The sequence below is a fragment of the Mesoplodon mirus genome (assembly GCF_964341445.2).
Source record: "Mesoplodon mirus genome assembly, chromosome: 7".
In the NCBI taxonomy this organism is placed as follows: Eukaryota; Metazoa; Chordata; class Mammalia; order Artiodactyla; family Ziphiidae; genus Mesoplodon; species Mesoplodon mirus.
Window position 1 is genome coordinate 37820050 of NC_138983.1, and position 23402 is coordinate 37843451.

Sequence of the window (23402 nt, forward strand, 5' to 3'; positions counted from 1 at the left end):
CATTGGCTCTTCCCATTTTCCTGTGAATTGTCTTCCTTCTCTTTGAAGCCACAGACCCCTACTGCCTTCTTAGTTCAGAATATGGCATCTCAGCCTCAACTGCCTGACTTTTAGGGAGCCTCTCACTGTCTGTTGGGATCCCATACATATGTAATTAAATTTGTTTTTCTTTTGTTAATCTGTCTTTTGTTAATTTAGTTACTAGGCCAGCCAAAAGAACCTAAATGGGTAGAAGAAAATTTTTTCTCCCCAACAGCACATACTGACTATACACAGTGTCTTTGGTTCTATTCAGAAGGCACAAAAGAAGGAGCTGCTTCATTCTAGAAGCTCTGTGTCTTCCCAAATCTCTTTAGTTACCGCAGTAGTAATGCTACAGAACTGATAAAGCCTCTGAGGGAGGAACTTCTCTTAATAAATTAGTCTTAATGTGAGGGGGTGAGGGGTGAGAGATGTTCTTTCATTAAGCACTAGGCTGTTCCAGAAGTTCAGGGTAAGTCGAGGATGGTGGTGCTTGGCTGGAAACCCAGGAGGCCCAGGCCTGGCTGAGCAGAGAGCCGAATGCCTGGAGAAGAAGAAGAAGAAGTGATTCTAGAATTTATACCTACCCTTGTATATTGTGAGTACCCCCGACCCCTTCAGGGCATACCAGTCCAACTTCCACCTCCAATCTGAGGGTCTTCTCTGGCCTCTGGAGCCCCCTTCAGCTACCTACTTGGCAAGCAGGAAGTGTAGGAGAATTACCACATCCCTGGGAGCAGCGTTCAACCAGTGATTGACAGGAGGTGGTATGTAGACACCCCAGCTCCCTCACCTGGCTTGGACAGCTGACGTGTATGCTTTATACTGGCTTTCCCAGCAGGATTAAGCTCAGTTGCCCACAGTGGTAGATGGTCTGACAGTACATTCTTTGTCAGTCACCTTCCCTTCCTTGTCTCACTTTTCCTCTTTCTCTACTCATGTTTGCTTTCACTTCCCCAATAATCCCTTGCACTGGAAATTTTGGCTCAGGATTTACTTCTGTGGAAAGGTGAGAACTAAAATATGTCACCTCGTCTTTCAGAGAGAAAGTTTCAAGCCCCTGGCACAAATGCCCTCACACCTACAAGGTGGTCATGGTGAGCAGGAAATCAACGTGAAGGCATGAGGTGCTCCAGATTAGTGTGATGTCCAGAGCACCAAGCAGGGTACTTAGACGACAGGGCTTGGAAGGACACTGCTTACCCTGGGTTTCTTTCTCTGTGCTTGATGCTGAGTAGCCCTCTTCTGCCCATACATTCTTTCTCAACACTGGGATTAATTCAACTAACAAGGGCTCCGTTTTCTAAATCACCATCACATTCAAGACTTGCCTCCCTGAGATGCTGCCAAGTCATCCTGATGGAGCATCCTGTCCACCCAATGTCTTGAGTTACATGTTCACAGGCAGTATCTTGGTTTCTTTCCTATAGCTAAATATCTATTATTTCATGTGCCTGGCACCCCTGTCCCTTCTCCTAGGATCAGTCACATAATCCCCTATTCCAACCACATGATTCTGTGAGACCCACCAGGTCCATCAGTAGAATCGAAGGACATCTGCTCATCACCTTCTCTTCCCAGACACAGTTGTTTAACAAAGGAATGTAAGGTGATGAACTGGAGACAAGAGTGGACGTCTTTGGACTTCTAATAATGGAGAAAGGTAGGCTAAAAGCTGTGGGAGGGGCTGAGGTCCAAGGAGCATCTTGGGTGTTTTTTAGTGTTTGACTTCGAACACACCGAGAACTTGGCAATCATCCTTGCTTCCTCCCTCCAATCTCTGTCAACCCTGCCCCTCCCGTTGTCGACACCTGGATCCAAGTCTCCCCTCTGTTCCTGGATCACTTGAACAGCCTTCAAACCTCCTGCCTCAAGCCCCAGCACCTCTATTCTCCCGTTGCTAGACTGTTCTTTCTAAAATGCAGATCTGATCTCAGTCTCTACTTGTAGCCCTTCTGTGAATTCCTGTTGCTCTCTGGAAATCATTCAAATCTTGATGAGGATTTCAAAACGGATGAGACGTTTCTTGTTTGGGCCCCTGTCTACCTCTCCAGCCCTCTCTCTCCACTCAACTCTTTGAACAAAAAAACATGTGTTGCCTGTCATTTCAGCAAACAAAGACTGTTGCCCGCCATCAAGCCATCTGCCACTGCAAACCAACCAGAGTGTGCCCTGAGGAGAATTCAGGATGGAGAAAAATAGGACACTGGCCCTAGATAGTTAAGATGTATGTCAAAGGAATGATTTCAATGAGCCCAGACTCTTGCATCCTCCCATACATAGAAAAACACTAAATTCATTAACTTGAGATGTGTGTTTTTTTTGATTAACAGTCATCTTTTGGTGTTTGTTTGTTTTTATTTTAACAAAAACTCCTCTATATTGTGGATCCTCCCTTACCTCTCTGGAATAGTTCCTCAGAGCGATCTGAGAGGCTATCTCCTGGGCTATAATCTTCAGTGTGGTCCCTGAATAAAACAGAACTGGCAACTTCTAGGGTGTACGTTTTTCTTCAGTTGATAGCTCTTTGCGTAACACGCTCTAGCTCTTTCCACTCCTGTAGTTGTCGAATGAGCTATACTCACATTCATCTCGGTACCTTTGCACGTGCCATGATTCCCTCCTTATGGAATTCTCCATCTTCTTCCCTCTGCCTCCTCCTCTGGAACCTAATGTCTCTTGCTGGTCCCTTAGGACTGAGCTGAAGTGTCACTTTCTCTGGGAAGAGTTCCCTGATTCCCTCTCACCTAGATGAGTGCACCTTGTACTTTAGTATGGTGACACTTACCAAACCATTTTCTAATTGCTTATTGACCTGTGTCCCTGGAGCTCAATGGGGTACAGAAGCTGATGTCTAACTTTCCTGGAAAGTTTCCAAAGTGAAAGGTGGCTAGGCTTTCCCTCAAGGCCCAGTGAGAAAAGAGGACTTTGGTGGGAGGGGTCTGTTCTCCAGGGTTTAGGTGGGACAAAGGTGCAGGATTTCTCCTGAACCAAGTACCTCAGAAGGTACCTGGGCTTGAGTCATTTGATGGAGTCCCAGCCTAAGGGCACCGCTCAGCAGGGTGTGATGACAAAAAAGAGTCTACATGGGGTTTGCCAATAGGACGGGTGAGGGGGCAGTTATAAGCAGTCGACCAGTTACTGCATATAGCACCCGAGAGTAATGTGGTGGGAGATCCCTACCCAGGTCTCTGAAAACCTCACTTACAGGAAAAAGGAAAACTTTCCACCAGGGCCAGAAAAGTTAAATAACTTGCTCAGGATTTCACAGCTAGGATGTGATAAAACTGGAATTTGACTCTGATTCCGTGGGATCTGGTGAGATGGATGGCGGGCCAGGGGTGACTGGGAGAGACTTCACAGGGGGGAGTGAAAGAACAGGTCAGCAAGATATCAAGATTTCCTGGAGGAGTAGGTGGGGAACAGAAAACAACATGGGTAACATCCCTTACAGATACAGGTTCAAAAACTCCCAGGGCAGAAAACTCAGTTACCCAGGAAGTGAGCACAGAGCTATTATTGATCTCCTTTGATTCTTGGATCACATCAGGAGAACTGGTTTGAAGTGTTTCCTTGAAAAACTAAGCCCCCCCCGCCCCCGCAACACACACACACATATTGAGTCTTAGTGAAGGGAAGGAAACAAAACCTGGCCAGCCTCCCAGGACATCTGAAGTCTGATCACTGAAGGCGCCTGGAGAAAGCCTACATCGATTGCCTTGTTCACCTTGTACCAGAACTGCCAGGCCCCAGTGACCCACCTCAACTTGAAACCTGCCAAGCCTGACGCTCAGACTGGACCAGAGTAGCCCCGCGCGGAACAAGGGGTTGCCTGGAGGGGGCGGCCCCAGTCCCTGCCGCGCGCTCCCCGAAACCCCAACCGCCCCGGGGCGCCTTCCGCCGTCTCCCTTTCCGATGGCGAGGCTTAAGCAGAAAGCAGGCGGATGAGTGTTTTTAGGGCAACAGCCCTAACGCCTGGCTGGAGTTTTATTTCTAGAGCGAGAGCGGGCTGAGGCCGGGGGTGGGGAAGCCCGCCGAGCCGGAGCGCGTCACGGTTGCCCGGAGAGACGCCGCGCCGCCCGATAGGCACAGGCACTCGCTCGCCCGCAGCCGGGGGGCGCAGCGGAGACACAAAAGTGCGGCCGGCGGCCCGGTGCGCGCCGATCGCGCGCGGGAGGCCGGCGGGCAGTGGGCGCCGGCCGGGCGCTGCGAGGCCGGGAGTCCCTGCGCACACAGCCCCGCGCCCGAGCGCACGTGCGCGGCCTGGCGGGACGTCCCGCCCGCCCCGCCCCGTCCCGGGCGCGGAGGCTCCTGCAAAGATGATCCCTCGGTGCGTGCTGCTCTGCCTCCTCGCAGTGGCGCGAGCCGCGGACGAGCAGAGCCCGGAGGCGTCCCTGGTGGGGCCCAACGCCTCGCACTTCTTCTACTGGAACAACTATACCTTCTCTGACTGGCAGAACTTCGTGGGCCGGAGGCGCTACGGGGCCGAGTCCCAGAACCCCACGGTGAAAGCCCTGCTCATCGTGGCTTACTCCTTCATCATCATCTTCTCGCTCTTTGGCAACGTCCTGGTCTGTCATGTCATCTTCAAGAACCAGCGGATGCACTCGGCCACCAGCCTCTTCATCGTCAACCTGGCCGTCGCCGACATAATGATCACGCTCCTCAACACCCCCTTCACTTTGGTGAGACCGCGAGGGCTGGGCTGGCGCTCCGCTCTCTCCTCTCCCTGTCCTCCTCTCTCTTGCTGTCTCGATGTCTCTCATTTCCGTTTCTGTCTCTCTCTGCGTCCCTCTCCCTCTCTCCACCGATTTCTCTCCTCACTTCCCTGCCGGTCCCCCTCTTCTGCCTGTCTTCCTGTCTTCATCTTTCTTAGTCTCCTCTCTCTTGCCCTCTCATCTCTCATTTCTCATCTCTCAACACTCCCCTCTGTTGGTCTGTCTCTTAGTGTGTCTGTCTCTGTCATTCTGTTTGTCTTTCTGCCTGTCTGTCTCTCGGGGGTCTGTCTCTCTTCTCTATCTCTCGGTGTCTTCATCTTTTTTTCCTCTCTGCGACTCTGTCTTTCTCTGTCTCTTGTCTCTCTCTCATCATCTTCTAAGCCAGCGCTTCTGCAGCTCGTGGCATTGGGGTCAATGATTCGAGTGTCTGCAGCCAGCTGTGAACAAATGACCATTTCCTGTTTAATGTCACTGAGCATGAACCTGCTTGATGATGGTGCAGTAAATCAAAGCCCCTTGAAATTCCAGCATAGATTGTTAGGTCAACTCCCCCCGCCTCCCAACCGGGAGGCGGTTAAATGTCTCAGCATGAGATGTCCCAGCATGAGATGCTGCTTTGCACCAAGCTGAAATATCAAACAGTTGCTAGTTGTTAATGGAACCATGAGTGAATTTTCCTAAACCACTTATTTAAATTGCATTTGCCTTCTGTGGTTTGACAGCAAAGTCTGTGTGTGAAGACTGTGTTGTGGAAGAGATGAGGGTTAGTTGGGCTTGGGCCCCAGAGCTGGGGCAGCCTGGGGGCATTCGCACAAGGGTGGTGGGTGAGCCTCCCTTCTCGCTCCCACAACCTCCACCGAGCCCTGACTGCTGGGCCTTAGTGGTGTCACTTCTCTCCCTCCGTGACTTGGGACTGTGGTGCTCATGGATGATTGAGACTGGGAGGGTTATGACCAAGTAATCATCATGACTGTTACACCTTGTATTTCTGCAGCATGAGTTACATTTTTCCAATTTCTGGAATAATCTTGTTGATACTTGAGTTATTACCAAACCATATCTGTTCATATCTCTTTCTCTTTCTTACACACACACAGACACACACACACTTGACCAGAAATAACAGACAAGCAAAAAGAAGAGGGTGAACTCCCACAAGCCTATCCACCTGTGTGAATGTCCTTCCAACCCTTATGTTTAAAAACTACATTTTCTCTCGTCCTCACTTATGAGAACTTCACTCACATTTTGCAGATAAGGAAACTAAGGCACAGAGAAGTTCAATGCCTTGTCCAAGGTCACTTGGCTGGTAATTGGCAGAGCCAGGATGAGAATTACTTCCCTTGACTCAAGTGCAGCCAGAGGTCTGTCCCCTAAGCCACTCAACTGGGACCTAGGGGGCAGGGCACCCTTGGACCACTAATCCAAACCATAGACTTCTCCTGCTCTCCTTCCTGCCTACATTTAATAGATTCCTGGTCACTCAGGATGTTCTGGGGACCAGCCAAGGACAAAGGGACTTCCAGATAACCCCCCGCCCCCCCCACATACACATACACTCCCCCCCCACCCCTGCTGCCTTAAAGCACAGGACAATGCATCTCTGGCTCCTCCTGGATCCCCCTTGGCTTCTGACTTGACAATCTGCAGTGCTGGGGTTGGACTGGGCCACCCAAGATGGGAACTGGGAGGCCCCAGGGCATGGCCCTATGCTGCTGCCCAGAGCAGGATGCATGGCTGGATCTGCAGCAGACACAGGGCAGGTGGGGAGGGAGGCCAGGCTGCGGCTGAGAGCTGACAGCCCCTACCCGGAGGATGTCCTGCAAGAGAGGGGATGTCAAGGTCCTGAGAACCCAGCCCCCCCTCCCGGTTGATCCAAAGCAGCTTGGCCTTCAACCTGACCCATGCAACCATCCCAATCCAAATTCCTGTCAGAGCTTCCAAGGCTCTTGCAACCAGGGGCGGGTCTTCTAAGCCCTCAGCCAGGCTCCTTGAAGGGGTAAGATGTCCTGCCCTTGGGCTGGTTGGTGACGATATCCTTCCTCCCTGGTCTCCCTTTCTGTCCATTTTACGTTCTACATCGGCATGAAATCCAGCTCTGGTCATTGAGAGAAAAGCAAACAGTTATTCACAACTCCCACGGCAGAGCCATACACAGAATGTGGTGGAGCCTGGAGAAGGCGATCGTTTACTTTGACCTGCCAGAGTCCCGCGAGAGGCTCAAAGGAGACTTTTCAGGGCACGTGGCATTTCGAAGGGGCCAGGATAAGTAGGCATTTCCCAGGCCTAGATGAACGTTCATTGCAGACAGAGGGACCCGGGCGAACAAAGGCAAGGGTGTGCAAGTTCACGGTGTGTTGAGGGAACGCTGAGCGGTTCACTGTAGCTGGAGCAGCGGAGGCAGGAAGGCCAACGGAGGAGCCAGCAGGGGAGGGGGAAGCCGAGGTGGCCAGAAGGAAAGGCTGGGGCAGGGCTGCGAGCGGGCCTGGGTGCTCGTAAGGCATCTGGCTGTCTCTTGAAGGCCATGATGATTCTAAGCAGGCATCTGATTTTTGATTAACAAAATGTTGTCAGCAGCGTGAAGGCTGAATTACAGGGGGACAGACTAGAGGACGAGGAAAGCTGTCTGGAGGCTATCATGGTCCAGATGAGACATGATGGGGGATTCCACTCGAGCCACGGCCTTGGGACTGAAGAAGAGGGGATGGATTTGAAAGCCCTTCGAGGTAGCACTGGTTGGCTTTGGAGATTCATTGATTGTGGGAGGCGAGAAGTAGGAGTAGCTAAGGATTTCCTGCTCTGTAATGTTTCTGGGCTGCTCCACCCTGCCTATTCCAGAGAGAGTAGTGTCCATGGTCTGCTGTCCCAGGTTCATGATCAGACCAGACATGTCCCTCATGACTCTCATCCACACATTCCAGCCAAACAGTTCCAACCCTTGTTCCCCAAACAGGTCCTGGGATTTCTGACCTAGTGCCAAGTGCTTTGTTCTTATCTCCCCATGGGCAAATCCTACCTATTCTTTAACGTTCATCTCAAATGTCTAATACGTTATAATAATGGCAGTTAATAGTGTTAAGTACTTGCTATGTACTAGGCACTGTCGTACCTGCTTTACCTGTGTTATCTGCTTTACGTGTGTTTGAGTTTCATAACAATCATGTGAACAAGGATTAGCCCCATTTTACAGATGAGGAAAATGAGGCTCATTGGACCTAAGTGCCTTGCCCAAGGTGGCAGCTATCACTAGCAAATACTCTGCTGTAAATCACTAGGCAATATGCTTCCTCTCAAGCTGACCTGCTCTATTTCTTTTGGTGTCTTCTCTCGTTCTCTCTGCCTCAGCACACTCCCACCCCACCTGGTGGCCCTTTGTCTGGGCCTTCTGTAGGGCACTGACTACTTTCTGTCTTTCATCTGAGATACCTGAGTCATCCTCTGCCCACATTGGAAGCTCCTTGATCAGAATCAAGGCCTGATCTCTCTTGGACGTGGGACATTACTCATAGGAGCTCAGGAGCTGAGTGAGTGAGCAAATAGCCAAGGAGGATGTGGGGTGAGGCTTAAGTCTGCTCCCTGGACCCCACATGCCCTGGGAGCTTGTCTTCTCTCCCTGCCCAGAGCCTGGTCCCTGCTCCCACCTCTGCAGGCCCCTGGGACTCCTTCCCAGATGACGTGTTGCAGGCCTGCTTAGCTAGGGTTCCAGAGCACAGCCCACGTGCTGTGTTGTGACTCTTCAGTGTGTCTCCTCCATGAGTCTGAACTCATATGAGCCAAAAATGAATTTTACTATTACCATAAAAATGGCTGCTATTTATTTCTAATCATATCTTTCTAGCAATCTGCCAGATGTGTTCCACACTTTGTAGCATTTTTAAAGTTATTTTATTTTTAAATTTTTTATTCACTTACTTATTTTTTATTAAGTAGTTTTTTTTTGTTGTTTTGGCTGCGTTGGGTCTTCGTTGCTGCGCACGGGCTTTCTCTAGTTGCGGCGAGCGGGGGCTACTCTTTGTTGCCGTGCACAGGCTTCTCATTGCAGTAGCTTCTCTTTGTTGCACAGCACCGGCTCTAGAGTGCAGGCTCAGTAGTTGTGGCGCACAGGCTTAGTTGCTCCGCGGCATGTGGGAACTTCCTGGACCAGGATTCAAACCCATGTCCCCTGCATTGGCAGGCGGATTCTTGACCACTGCGCCACCAGGGAAGTCCCTGTAGCCATTTTTTTTTTAAGTTGATCCCTACAATAAGATACAAGGTAGAGATTTTTAAGCCTTTTTTGTGTGTGTAAATGAGTAAACTGAGGTTCAGAGAGGTTACCTACCTTGCCAAAGGTCACACAGCTAGAAAAGATTAGAGGTGGGAAATCTAACTCCAGAGCCCATGTCCTTCCCACGCTGTCCTGGCACTGAAGAGGGCCCAGCCATAACAGCAGGGTCAGGGTTTGTTGAACTGAATGATAGAGAATGAGTCATGCTGGAGAAAAGCACACGCGACCCACAGTCCAGCAGCACAGAGGAAGAAGGAGGAGGGGAGAAGGCTCCTGTGGGATGCTCCTCAGAGACCACAGGGAGCGAGTGTCCGTGTCAAGGCCTGTCTGTCTCCTGATGTTTGTGGGCTCGTCTCTAGGTCCGCTTTGTGAACAGCACGTGGGTGTTCGGGAGAGGCATGTGCCACGTCAGCCGCTTCGCCCAGTACTGTTCCCTGCACGTCTCAGCCCTGACGCTGACAGCCATCGCCGTGGACCGCCACCAGGTGAGGGCACCCACCCCGCAATGCCCTGTCCTTTCCTCCCCGGCTTTGCTTTCCAGGGGGCTGAAGGCAGTGTTTTAGCCCATTTTTCAATGAGCATATTTGTCTCCTTATTGACCACTATGAGCATTAAATTAGGCATATAGCCCCTTTGTGCTAAAGGCTGCAAAACATTATTCCACGTTTGTTTGCTCCAGTGAAGACTCACTGCTGGCATTTTGTGTGTCAGAAATGAATGTGTTTGTTTTGGGGGGTGGGTGTTGAAAAGCAGATCTGGAAAATCACAGATGAAAAGAGAGTGGCAAATGCAGGTCTGAGGCAAGGCTTCTGGCTGGGAGATGAGATGGATATTTCTGGACCCAGGTTGTTGAAGAGGTAAACAAGCTGGAGGGGGGCAGGCAGGTGACAGGCACAGGTGTCGGGTGGGGTAGGGAGGCCCAGCTCACTGTCCTGCTCCATCGGATTCACATGGGTCGATATGGTGAAGGGACCTGGAAAGGACCTGAGGGTGCCCATCCTAGAGGAGGGCGACTCCACACAGGCGCCTCGCTCATGCTGACTCAATGAACCATTGTTGTACACTGGGTCTCTGCTGAGTCAAGGTGTGCAGGCTCAGGAAAGGGCATGCATAGCTTGCCCAAGATCACATGCCTGATGATTGATGAAGGTAGGAATAGGACTGAGGTCTGTCTGGCTCCAGGTTCATGCTCGGATATCTAGAAGATCACTAGTCTGCTCTGAGAAGATGCAGGGGCACCCATAAGGCTGGTATCGTAAGGGCCACCAGGACAAAGAGAGAATTTATTCTAAGCAGCTCCAAGAGGTACAACAACGACCAAGGGATAGGAAGCTTCTAAGATACAGATTCAAAGATGCAGCTCAATGTGAGGAAGAGTTTTCTAATAGAAGTGTCTGAAGGTGGACAAAGCTACCTGGGGAGGTGAGTTTCATGTCATCAGCCATATTTAAGCAAGGCTTGGATGAGCACTTGATAGGAATGTTTTAGAGGACATTCATGCATCTAATGGGGAATTGGACTTGGCAAACTTTGAGATCTCTTTAACCTTGAAATGCCGTCATTTTGGCATTTATGTTACAGACGTTTTGGTGCAAAGTGTGAAAAGGTTGCGTACATATATTTCCTGCCTTTTCTTAACCTTCTCCCCTAATTCAACAAGAGGGACTCTGGATCACCTTTACTTAGACTATACCCACCGCATTTAACACAGCTAACTGAGGGTTGACCCTTGGGCCAAAGGCAGTTCTGAGGAGCAGGGGGCAAGTCTTGCCCACATTGGCCACACTGCTGTGACATATACCCACAAATGGGATCCCGTCGCAGAGTCTACAGGTTCTTCAAGTGTCCAGGGCCTCTGACTGAGGCTTCCACTCCCTTTATCAACCTGAACCACGATGGCGTGTGAGGGGCAAGGATGGCAAAGTCCAGAATGGAGATGTGCTGGGCAGCTTCTAAAGCCTAGTCCATTCCTCCCATAAAACCTTAAAAAATTGGAAGGAGACTTTGGGAGGACACAGCAGAATGTCCAGTGTGTCCTGGGATGGCATCCCGAGACAATGGCAGCTCTTTATGACCTCTTTCTGACCCGACTCACTATCCCCAAATGGCTTTTTCAAGAAATAATGATTCTAAACTTGCAACCTAAGTGTTCATCAACAGATGAATAGATAAAGGAAATGTGGTATATATGTATAATGGAATACTACTCAGCCATAAAAAAGAATGAAATTTTGCCATGGATGGATTTGGAAGGCATTATACTAAGTGAAATAAATCAGCCGGAGAAAGACAGATACTGTGTGCTACCACTTATATGTGGAATCTAAAAAAATACAACAAACTAGTGAATATAACAAAAAAGAAGGAGACCCACAGATATGGAGAACAAACTAGTGGTTACCAGTAGGAAGGGAATGGGAGAGGGGCAATATAGGGGTAGGAGATTAAGAGGTACAAGCTATAGCTTATTATAAAATAAGCTACAAGGATATGTTGTCCAACATGGGGAATATAGCCAATATTTTATAATAACTATAAATGGAGAATAACCTTTAAAAATTGTGAATCACTATATTGTACACCTGCAATTTATACATTATACATCAACTATACTTCAATAAAAAAAGGAATAATGATTCTAATTTTAAAATGAGGATGCTGTTAAATTCCCAAGTCTTTATTTAAACCTTTTAGGAGAATTGATTGGCATACAGTAGCAATCAATTCCAAGATGCTTTTCAGCCCAAAGCCTCTAACAATGGTTTAATTTGGGGCTTGGTAAAGCTGGGCCCCACTGCAATTTTAGAAATGGCTTTCAGAGACAATGTGGTGAACCCCCAAATAAAGGGCAATGCAGCTTCCCATGATAAGTGGTGAGAGTCTCCTCCCGACGTGTGTCGCCCTCAGACCCCTCGGAGCCCTTTGTAACTTAAAGGATCTGGAATCGTGGGCAGACGAGATGAGATCCTGAGGTGCCACAGCTGCTCCTGTGCCAGCCTTGCTGTGGGTGTCGTGGGAACAGACCTCCCCCTTCACCACTCTCCCACCCTCTCACTGCACCCGGCTTCTGCCACGCATGACCTGCAAGAGGCATTTTTTAAAAATTAATTAATTTATTTATTTTTGCCTGCGTTGGGTCTTCCTTGCTGTGCGCAGGCTTTCTCTAGTTGCGGCGAGCGGGGTCTTTTCTTCGTTGTGGAGCACGGGCTCTAGTTGTGTGGGCTTCAGTAGTTGCAGCACACAGGCTCAGTAGTTGTGGCGCACGGGCTTTGTTGCTCCGTGGCATGTGGGATCTTCCCGGACCAGGGCTTGAACCCATGTCCCCTGCATTGGCAGGTGGATTCTTTTTTTTTTGTGGTACGCCGACCTCTCACTGTTGTGGCCTCTCCCATTACGGAGCACAGGCTCCGGACGCGCAGGCTTAGCAGCCATGACTCACGGGCTTTGTTGCTCCGTGGCATGTGGGATCTTCCTGGACCGGGGCACGAACCCGTGTCCCCTGCATCGGCAGGTAGACTCTCAACCACTGCACCACCAGGGAAACCCCTGGCAGGTGGATTCTTAACCACTGCGCCACCAGGGAAGTCCTGCAAGGGGCATTTGAACTGCCTGGAGTCTCTGAGTCCAGATGACACCCTCTCTGTACCCCCGTGGGCTGGACGGTGTGGTGGTGCAGCTCAGGGGCTCGATAATGAGTTAAGGGGTGCTTGACTCTAAGTAGGACCTACCTGCCTCATTGTGACAAGTGAGCTGCATCGTCTGTATTTCTTAGTTGCTTCAAACTGTCTTCAGCCAGTGATGCCCGGTTTGCTTGTCTTCCAGGTCATCATGCATCCATTAAAACCCCGGATCTCAATCACAAAAGGTGTCACTTACATCGCAGTCATCTGGACCATGGCAACATTCTTTTCACTTCCACACGCTATCTGCCAGAAATTATTTACCTTCAAGTACAGGTGAGATAAACTAGTGGGGAGCAGCCTGGGGATCCGGAGAACCTTGACAGAGGGAAATCGGAGCCCCCTCTGAATCTCAGAGTTACCAGTACCTGCTGCGCTGAGCTGTTCTCTCTGTCTCCTTCCCATCCTGTTGCTTCCAGGCCTGTGCGTATCCTCTGCACTTTTTCTGCTTTTTCTCATCTTTTCTTTGCAACACTTTTAGCTTCCTCTTTAGTCTCTGTCCCTTTGTCTGTAAGGTCAAGGCAACAGCAATCAGCTTCTGCCACCGGGGACAGGTACTAACCCAGACTGAGATTCAGAGTCACCCAGGCCCTGTTTAAAACGGTGATGTTTAAATTCTCTCGCACAACCTACAAACATGTATATCTCTAAGTGTCTCAGGCAGGATGCTCTACCCACCTCCCCACTACCTCCCATCTATCATGTGCTTTGTCCTGTGCTCTCACAGAATGGAAAACACTCAGTGTCTTGAAATTTAAACACTCGTGTGTGCTGCTAGTCAGTTAAAGGTGATCTCCCCTGTTAGACTGTGAGGTTGGGGGGAGCTGGCCCCGTTTCTGATTTTGCCATCTTGGTGTCCCTAGCATCTATATTACTGTCTTCCCATCACAAGCTCTCTGGACGTGGTTACTGAATGAATGAATGAGATTCGAGTGATCTTCATCAGTTCATTGTTGTTTCAGCTGAAGTTCCATAGAAACAGATCCTGAGATAAAGGAAGGTACATGTGCCTGGGATTTTTAAGAAAGTGCTCCCGGGGTAATGGGTAAGGCAGCGGAGAAGCTGGACAGCAAATGGGGAGAGACCAAGGGAGGGTGTGGTTTGCAGGGGGAGCTCTGGAGCAGACTGGTAACACACAGTTTGCCTGCTTTGAGCCAAGGGAGCTGGGCTTTTGTATTCCAGGCCTTCCTGGGGGAAATGGAGATACGTGGCCACTTCCGGCTCGTAATGGATCTGTGGAAAGTATCTTCAGTGGCCTTAGGGTAGTCCTAGGCCCCTAGAAGATCACGGCTGACAGCTGTGTGTTGTCGGGTGGGCCGGAGCTGGGGGCCTGGTGCTCCAGACCAGTAAAGGGGATCTAGGGGGTGCACTGCTGGCAGGTCTTACCATGTGCTGCCTCACCTGAGACATACATTTACATACACTCCTGTGACATAAGCGGGGTCCAGAGAACAAGCTCTGAAAGCCAATTTCAACTAATTTATAAAGTCTCTGTCGCCAAATTCTAGGCTATCGAATGAATCACATACCCACCCCTTCCCAGCATTCAGACTCCCCAACTGCCTTCATATATGGAAAGCTATTTCTTTCTTCTGCTAATAAAAGTGAAGAGAGTTTTCTTTCTTTCACTAGTGATGGCCAGCTGCACCTATAACAAGATCAACAAGCTACATGGTATGATGGAAAAAAAAGTAGCAATTTTGAGTTGCTGCTCAGAGATTTTACAGTACGAAAACCCTGCTCGCACCCAGAGTCTGGACATTTAGATAAAGACCCGAGCTTAGGATTCCTGCCACAAGTTCCTGCCTTGCTTTTCCCGGGGCTTTTTTTTTTTTTTTAATTATTTTTATTTATTTATTTATTTGGCTGCATTGGGTCTTCGTTGCGGTGTGCGGGCTTCTCATTGCGGTGGCTTCTCTTGCTGCAGAACACGGGCTCTAGGCGCACAGGCTTCGGTAGTTGTGGCTCACGGGCTCTAGAGCGCAGGCTCAGTAGTTGTGGCGCTCGGGCTTAGTTGCTCCGCGGCATGTGGGATCTTCCTGGACCAGGGCTCGAACCCGTGTCCCCTGCATTGGCAGGCGGATTCTCAACCACTGCCCCACCAGGGAAGCCCATGGGGGCATCTTTTAAAATGACCACTTGTGAAAAATTAGTGACCTCTGCCCCAACCACCTTATAAGTAACAGGTGCTTGCTACCCTGCTCTCTCTCTCTCCTGCTCACCTGTGACCGGGGAGGGAGGACTGCCCTTCTCCTGGCTCATAGCGCCCCCATTCTGGGATGTAAGTAATAGTCTTGTGACTTCCTTTGTGTGAGTGTATTAAAACTGCGCCTTCAATCAAGATGACCCCTGGGTTTTCGCTTCCCCAAAGTGGAAGGAAGCTGCTGAGGGAGCTCCCTGCCACTTCATTCAGCAAATCATAATCTGCATATTCTTAACCCACCAGCTCTGGGTTTTCCAACATACACAGATGTCCCTAAAAAATTTCAAGAGGACTGGGTACATTCCATAGAAAATAAGTACTTTTTGTCTGAGTGGCTGAAGGTGTATGAGTTCAGGCATTGCCACTCACATTCTCAAGACCCATTTCTTTGCCCCATTCCTTGGATCCCCTCTGGAATGGGAGTAGGTAGTACAATGGGAAATTCCAAGATTTCCTGAATCCATCATGCTCCCAGGATGAGTTAATTCTAAGACTAGGAACACCAGTGTTGCATTCATTTATTGAACAAATATTTATTGGGTGTCTATTCTGGGCTAGGAATAATACAAAGTAAAGAGGACACAGAGTGATCTAGGTGTATTTCTCTTTTTTAAAAATTGAAGTACAGTTGATTTACAATGTTGTGTTAGTTTCAGGTGTACAGCGAAGTGATTCAGTTATATATATATGTGTGTGTGTGTGTGTGTGTGTGTGTGTATAAATTCTTTTTCAGATTCCTGTTGGTTATCTATTTTATATATTGTAGTGTGTATATGTTATCCCAAACTCCCAGTTTATCCCTCCCCCAGACCTTTCCCCTTTGGTAACCATAAGTTTGTTTTCTATGTCTGTGGGTCTATTTCTATTTTGTATATAAGTTCGTTTGTATCATTTTTTTTAAAGATTCTACCTGTAAAGCAATATCATATGACATTTGTCTTTCTCTGTCTGGCTTTCTTCACTTAGTATGATAATCTCTAGGTCCATCCGTGCTGCAAATGGCATTATTTCATTTTTTATGGCTAAGTAATATTCCATTGTATATATGTACCACATCTTCTTTATCCATTCATTTGTCGATGGACATTTAGGTGTATTTCTTACCTATATAGAATGCCCAGCCTAGTGGGAGAGCTGAAAATGAAATCATATAATTAGACTGCTCATCACATGTGCTGTAACAGACGGAGCCCAGTGGAGTGAGAGGCCAGTGGTTCCTGGGATGGGGCTTTTCCACGCTAATTTCACACCCTCTTTCTCTATCCCTCTCCCTCTCTGTCTCTCTCTGTCTCTCTCTCCCCTGCCCCCAGTGAGGACACTGTCCGCTCCCTGTGCCTGCCAGACTTCCCTGAGCCAGCCGACCTCTTCTGGAAGTACCTGGACTTGGCCACGTTCATCCTGCTTTACATTCTCCCCCTCCTCATCATCTCCGTGGCCTACGCCCGTGTGGCCAAGAAGCTGTGGTTGTGCAACACCATTGGGGATGTGACCACGGAGCAATACCTGGCCCTGCGGCGCAAGAAGAAGAAAACCATCAAGATGCTGATGCTGGTGGTGGTCCTCTTTGCCCTCTGCTGGTTCCCCCTCAACTGCTACGTCCTCCTCCTGTCCAGCAAGGTCATCCACACCAGTAATGCCGTCTACTTTGCCTTCCACTGGATCGCCATGAGCAGCACCTGTTACAACCCCTTCATCTACTGCTGGCTCAACGAGAACTTCAGGGTCGAGCTGAAGGCATTACTGCGCGTGTGCCAAAGGTCGCCCAAGCCTCAGGAGGAGCGGCCGCCCTCCCCGGTCCCCTCCTTCAGGGTGGCCTGGACGGAGAAAAGCAGCGGCCGCAGCGCTCCACTAGCCAACAGCCTCCCGCCCTCCTCCCAGCTCCAGTCTGGGAAGACAGACCTGTCGTCCGTGGAGCCTATCGTGGCAGTGACCTAGGGGAGGAGGGCAGGAAGGGCCGGGGGGCGGGGCTCTGTCTCCAGATAAGGCTGGGAAAGGGCCTGAGGGAGGACAAAGCCTGGGAAACAGCCTGTCCTCACACCCCTTCACATGCTGGAAGCAGCTCCTGAAGAAGCCCAAGGACGTTTGAGTGCCTAGGCAGCTCTGCCCAGGCTCCTCGACCCGTTAGATGGGAAAACGAAAAGACAACTCCCAGCTCGACACGTGTTTGTGAATTCCTGTCTGAGACATGCTGGTTCCCTGAGCCAGGGGACCCAGGACAGCTTCAGCCCCCATGGGGGCTGAGTCAGTCAACTGCCTACACCTGTCAGGCCACTGCCTTACAGCCCTCCCACCACTGAGCACCCATGAAGGACCCTTGAGTCAGACGTGGGGAGTGGCTGACCCAGATGCACAGCTGTGCTTGAGAAAGGTCCATCGGCCAGTGAAAGGTCAGCGAGCCAGAGCTGGCGTGGAGGTGTGTATGCCTCGCTTTCTAAAGTCGCTGGAGCTGGCTGAGTCCCAGTTCTGTGGCGGCCCAACACGTGACAAGAAAAGACCGACTGGGTTCCTTAAAATAAAGAGGAATTACTGAGTTTCCTTAAAACAAAGAAAAACTATTATTGAAACTTTGGAGCATTCAGAAAAGCACAAAGAAGAAAATAAAAATCACCCCCTTCTCCCACCAACTTCTGATAAGTTCTGTCAAAATACTGTGGCTTTCTTTGCAGCTTCTTTCCGTGTATGTGTGTGTGTGTTTGTGTGTGTCTATGATTTTCATTTCATGCTGAATTACACTTTTCCATTTAGAAGTAAGCAAGAAACTGGGCATAGCCGAGAACTCCTGAACCCCTCTCCCGGGAATAGTGTCCACCAAAAGAGTTCGAAGATGAGGTGTGAGAAGAGCCCAAGGGGAACACTGTCCCAGAGCAGACAGACTGCCTTCATCCTGCAGCCAGTGGTGGCAAGGGCCTGGCTGAAGGACCTCTCCTTGGAGGGTGGCCATTGTGATGAACCGGGTATAAAACTCATCCAGGAGGCATAATTCCTCCTCTCCTGCAAGCACACAGAGCAAGAGGTGGTGAAATGCTGCCCTGCTTTTGCAGGAGATGAGGGAGCAGGCTTTCCAACATGCTGGAAATACCCATGCTTAGACACCTCATCCTCCCAAGCTGTCTAGTCAGGCCATTTCTCCTCCATGTCATCTGAATAATAAGGCTTCTTCACGCCAATTCTCACAAGACGACTCACTGTCAACATCACTCTCTCACATGTCACCTATCAAACCCTATGGCATCGCGATGGTCCTTAGTGACTCAATTTGCCAGAGAAATCTCATTCCAGAGACAATGAGTGTTTTCATCACCTTCCATCTGGCCCTGAGTGACTCACTGTGTCATCCAGAAGAGAGACGCATCGGGCAGAAGAGAGCTTCATTCACCAGCCCTGAACAACTGCCGCTCTCACACTGGTTTGAGGTTTCTTTCTAGCACCAGAGAGACCCTGAAAGCAAAGCATGGTCATGGAGCTAAGAGGGAAACTGAGGCTCAGGGAGAAGGGGTTTGTCCAAGGTTCACTTAGATCTCTTGGCTGTTAATTGAACCTGAACTTGGTCATATCATCTGCTTCTCTGTAAGGAACCATGGGGGTTCATTATCCTATTCTCTCTATTTACGAGGATGTTTGGAAATTTTCAAGACGTAAAGTTTCAAAAATAATCTTCTGAACAGTGGATAGAAAAGTGACTTTCATGGGACAGAGAGAGCCTTTTAAGCCCATAGAGATCCCCAGGTGGATTTTTTTCAGACCAAGTGGCTCCCAGGCCTGTGTGTATTGTCTCTTAATGCTGCCATGGAAATTCTTACCAGAAAGAGAACAGGCGACAGGGTTACAGAAAATTTGTCCTGCTCTGAAATCACGGGGAAGGCTTCACTTTGTTCCTTCCTCTCTGAGGGCATCTAGAAATTCTGCCAAGTCACAGAGAAGGCTCTTCTCTGGTGGAAGACCCTCCCCACTGATGGCTCATTAAGTCTGGGCCTCCTGTCAGCTCCCTGTCTCCCCACACCCCACGTTCCCTGTGTGCCTCAGAGCAGAAGTGATTTGTGTTTGTGAATGTGACGTGTGTAAAACTTGACTCTTTCCACTGTGCTGTCATGAGGACTCTACTGTACATTGCTCCCGTCTCAATAAAATACATCGTGGGTGTGTGGCCTGTGCTTCCTGGACTTGTGATTAGGCCACAGTTGATATCCTTTAAAATGGGGATCCTCGAGGATTAGATGAAGAGAGCGTGGAGAGCCTCGGCCCTCACCTCTACATTTTACAGCTGAGCAAGCACAAACACTGAGCGGGTAAATAGCCAGTTGAAAACCTCTGGTTAGTGCCTTCTTCCATGGAGCTGGCTACCAAGGCCCCTCTTTTGTGAAATCTGTGAAATGAATCTGTGCTGAGTGATTTAAGCCGGGACTCCATCTGTTCCTTGGTGATTCAGGAGGAGGCGAAGGTGCCGCTCCTACGCGCGGGGTGCAGTGGGTACCACGTTTCTGCCCCCCTGGACCTGGGCTCCCCTTGTCCGACCAGCTAAGTAAGCTGGGTAGGAGCCTCTATAAGCGGCTCTTTGCAGGAAACCGCCCTCAACAGGAAGCCCCTTTTCTTGTCACTTTAGCAAAGCTATATTGTAACTAACTCTTAGACCAGGCATGCACATGCTCTACTCATCTCTGGCCCAAGCACACCTTTCACATCTTTTGTACCTTGCCTAACGTGTTGGTTCTTTTTGTAGATCAAAGAAGTAGAAATGAAGAACAAGTAATTAACAGATGACCAGATCTCTTCCCTAGCTTCCCCTTCAGTAATCTGAACAAGATAACATCTAGAGGGAGGTCTTGAGGAGTTGGTGAGCCTGCACACAGTGGGGAATGTCCACGACTCTGACCCCCTATCCCAATGATTAACTGAGGTTACTTCCCTGTTTCCCTTTAAATCTTTCATGGCTAAGCAGAATCTTTGGAGGTGGTTTTTGGGGACACTGAGTGTACCATCTCCCCAGATTGCCAGCATTCTGATTAAAAGCATCTTTCCTTTCTACAACAGTTGTCTCTCTCCCTCTCTCTCTCTCTCATATTGACTTTTTTTTTTTTGCGGTACGCGGGCCTCTCACTGTTGTGGCCTCTCCTGTTGCGGAGCACAGGCTCCGGACGCGCAGGCTCAGTGGCCGTGGCTCATGGGCCCAGCTGCTCCGTGGCATGTGGGATCTTCCTGGACCAGGGCACGAACCCGTGTCCCCCGCATCGGCAGGCGGACTCTCAACCACTGCGCCACCAGGGAAGCCCTCATATTGACTTTTGAGTAGTGAGCAGACAGACCTGATTCGGTAACACCTCCACTGCATACATAATTACCCTGATGTCATCCAGAGCCCAGGAAATCAATGTTAAATAATTACACAGTAGGGAATTTACTGTGCCTAGGGGAACATATGAAAGAAAATGAAAGGCAATGGAGAAAAGAGGGGAACTAGGGTTTGCTGACACCTCCTATGTGAGACACTGCGCTAAATGTCTGAGTCCGTGAGCTCCTTCTCCCTCAGTATTTCTCCAAGGTGAGCATTATTATTTCTACACTGCAGATGAAGAAACTGAGGCTCAGGTAAAGATCCCAAAGCCTAGTCTTGAGATTAGATTCTGAGAAGCCTTGTAGGAAAGAAACTTAATTTGTTTTTAATCTGATGTTCTATGAATTTCCTTGATTATGGGGCACTTTTGGGGGTAAAACCTGTTAACTGTCCCCAAACCAGCGCTTGAGTTACATGCTTAGGGAAATGCTTGACTACATGGGTTCCAGGGCCCCTTGCAGCTCCATGGTCAGTGAATCCATGCTTCTAGAACAAATAGAATCTCATGCTGCCTTGTGGGCTCACCTCTGGCTAGAAGCGTCTTGCCAACAAACTGTTTAGTGATGCCTGAGTGGCCAGTGCCCTGCTTGACCAACTATGTCAGGTTGCCAAGGTTAACAGCTGTCTCACAGCTGGCCAGGGCCTCAGGGTCCCCAGACAGCACAGGCAGAACTTGGCTAAACCCTCACTGCTCCAAGCTGGTCGGGATGTGCCTCCAGGGCCCCTAGGGTGATAGAAGCTATGCCAGAGTGCCTGGGGCCAGGAAAGCCTGGCGGTCTTGCAGCATCCACTGGGGAAACATGCTTGTCCTAGAGTGTTGCCCAAAGACGGTAGAAGATGCTCCCAGTGCTGTGGGATCAGGTCGTCAGCATCTTGCTTTGGCATCTCTGTGTACCCTCCCCACACCCTCACCCCGGTGCCTCGCCCCTGCCATTCTCTCTCCTTTCAAGGCGTAGTTAGGGAAAGAACAAATACAATACATGCAATGCTGGAGGCATTTGGGGAAAAGAATGACCAGTGATATTTAATGTGAGAAAGCCCTGGGGTTCAGGTTTTAGAGCCTCTCTTGCTGAGAATAAGCTGCTTCATGGTGACAAAGCGCTTGATGTTAACAGCCCCTCCTTGCCTCCTGTTTTTAACCTAGCAGGGACCCTGTCCTCAGACTGATCATGAATTTAAGTTGCTCAGCATCAATATGAGGAAGGCAAAGGAATCATGAACACAGGGTCAGGATGTTGATGACCTCAGGTGGAGAAGGGGTAGGGGTTGGCACGTAGGGCAATGGGAACTGTTACCGCATCCAAGCTCGCTCTGCTCGCCGCACGACAGACCAATGAATCTGGAGACAAGGTGCTGAGGCAAGGAATACGACTTTATCTGGAAAGCTGGCAAACCGAGAAGATGGCGGGACTAAAGTCTCAAAATAACCATTTTATCAGGATTTGGATGCCAGCTTCTTTTATAGCACGGAGAGGGGGAGGAGATGAGGAAGTAAAGTAAAAAGACCATACTTTTTGCAAATATCCCCGGGAATGGCCAGCCTCGGGGAGGGGATGTGTTAATTTATTTCTTGCAGCCATCCACAGGTGGAACAGGGTCGGATGTTTCCCTGAACAAAGGCCCTTTGGTTTGACATTCAGGAAGAGGGGCAGCGTTCCCTGAGGCAGGCCATTGTGTATAGACAGCGTCCTTTTAGTGAACAAAAGCAACGGGAAGCAAAGGTTAAAGCAAAAGAAACAGATCCAACATGTAGTCTGATTTGGCTTTTCCCTGTTACAGAGCCACTTGGCTGTAAATAATTGTCAAGGTTCTAGCTTTTGTTTTGGGCAGTGGGTTCTTACTACCTGATTAAAAAATCATGAATCACATAAGTAACCAAATAGCTAAAAGCAGATGGACCAACATTAAGAGTGTGCCATAAGCCAAGGATTATAGTTCATCCAATTCTGTGCCTCTGCAGTCTATACACAAACAAGCAGTAAGCCAAGAGAAATGGAACCTAGAGGTCCAAGCCTTCACTTTTCTTCCCTGCATCCTTCCAATCTAGTTACATCTATATTTGTATTACTAGAATATGCAAATAGAGTTCACAGCTGAGACAAGTAAGATATGACAATTATATTCCTTTTTTAAAAACAATCTTTTTTTTTGGATTTAAAACTTGCCTCTATTTCTTTGCTTTTGTTTTCTATATCACAATCACTACTTCTGTCCCAATTTTTCAAAATAGTTAAAACCCCTTTGTGAGGTGACCACACACATCCTGGTCTGCCAGTACCCCTCTCCCACGCCTCCTGGGCCATCTGAGCTGCTTCTCCTTGGCTAGCTGATCTCTATGTTTACTTATCTCTATGGCAGCAGAGGACCTGCTTTCCCAGGACTCCCCTTCTCCTCTCCCTAGTGGTTAGATCTTCCAGTTTCCTAGATCCATTTCATCCTCTTTCTTCGTTTACTCCTTACTTTGGAAGAGCACATCTTCCAGCCATTGCCCAAGAAAAGAAAATTTTCTTTTGAGACCTTTGTATGTCCCGAGATGTTTTTTAATTCACATGTAACTAGAACTGCATCTGAGTGAATATAGGGTAATAGATTGAAAATCACTTTCTCTCGGAATTTTGAAGGCATTTTTGTTAGTTTTCTGTTGCTGCCATGACAAATTATGACCGCCTTAGTGGGTTAACCAGCACAAACGTTTTATCTTACGCTTCTGTAGGCAAGTCAGAAGTCTGACACAGGTCTCATGGGGCCGAAATAAAGGCGTCAGCATGGCTGCATTCCTTTCTGTAGGCTCTGGGTCTGATCTGTTTCCTTACCTTTTCCAGCTTCCAGAAGCCACCCATATTCCTTGGCTCATGGCCCCTTTCCTCCAGCTTCAAAGGCAGCAACATGGCATCTCTCTCACCTTCTTTAGCTTCGTTTCTCCATCTCTTCTTCTGTGCCTCCCCTCCACTTTCAGGACCCTTGTGATTACACTGGGTCCACCTGAGTAACACAGGATACTGTCCCATTTTAAAGTCAGCTGATTAGCAACCCCAATTCCATCTGCAACCTTCATTCTCTTTGCCTGAATATGTTCACAGGTTCTGGGATTAGGAGATGGACGTCCTTGGGAGGCCATTATTCTGCCGACCAGCATTGCTCACCTACTTTCTTACACTTCTGCTGAGAAATTCGATGCTTTTCT

At 49.1% G+C, this 23402-nt stretch overlaps 1 protein-coding gene across 1 annotated transcript; it reads left to right on the plus strand.

Annotated features, from left to right (window-relative positions):
* Positions 1–4340: 4340 nt before the first annotated feature.
* On the plus strand, positions 4341–16824 carry GPR83 (G protein-coupled receptor 83; the record flags this gene model as incomplete). Its single annotated transcript, XM_082627459.1, has 4 exons — positions 4341–4706; positions 9366–9491; positions 12829–12962; positions 16200–16824. The coding sequence occupies 4 exons, from the start codon at positions 4341–4343 to the stop codon at positions 16822–16824; spliced, it is 1251 nt and encodes a 416-aa protein (XP_082483585.1).
* Positions 16825–23402: the final 6578 nt, after the last annotated feature.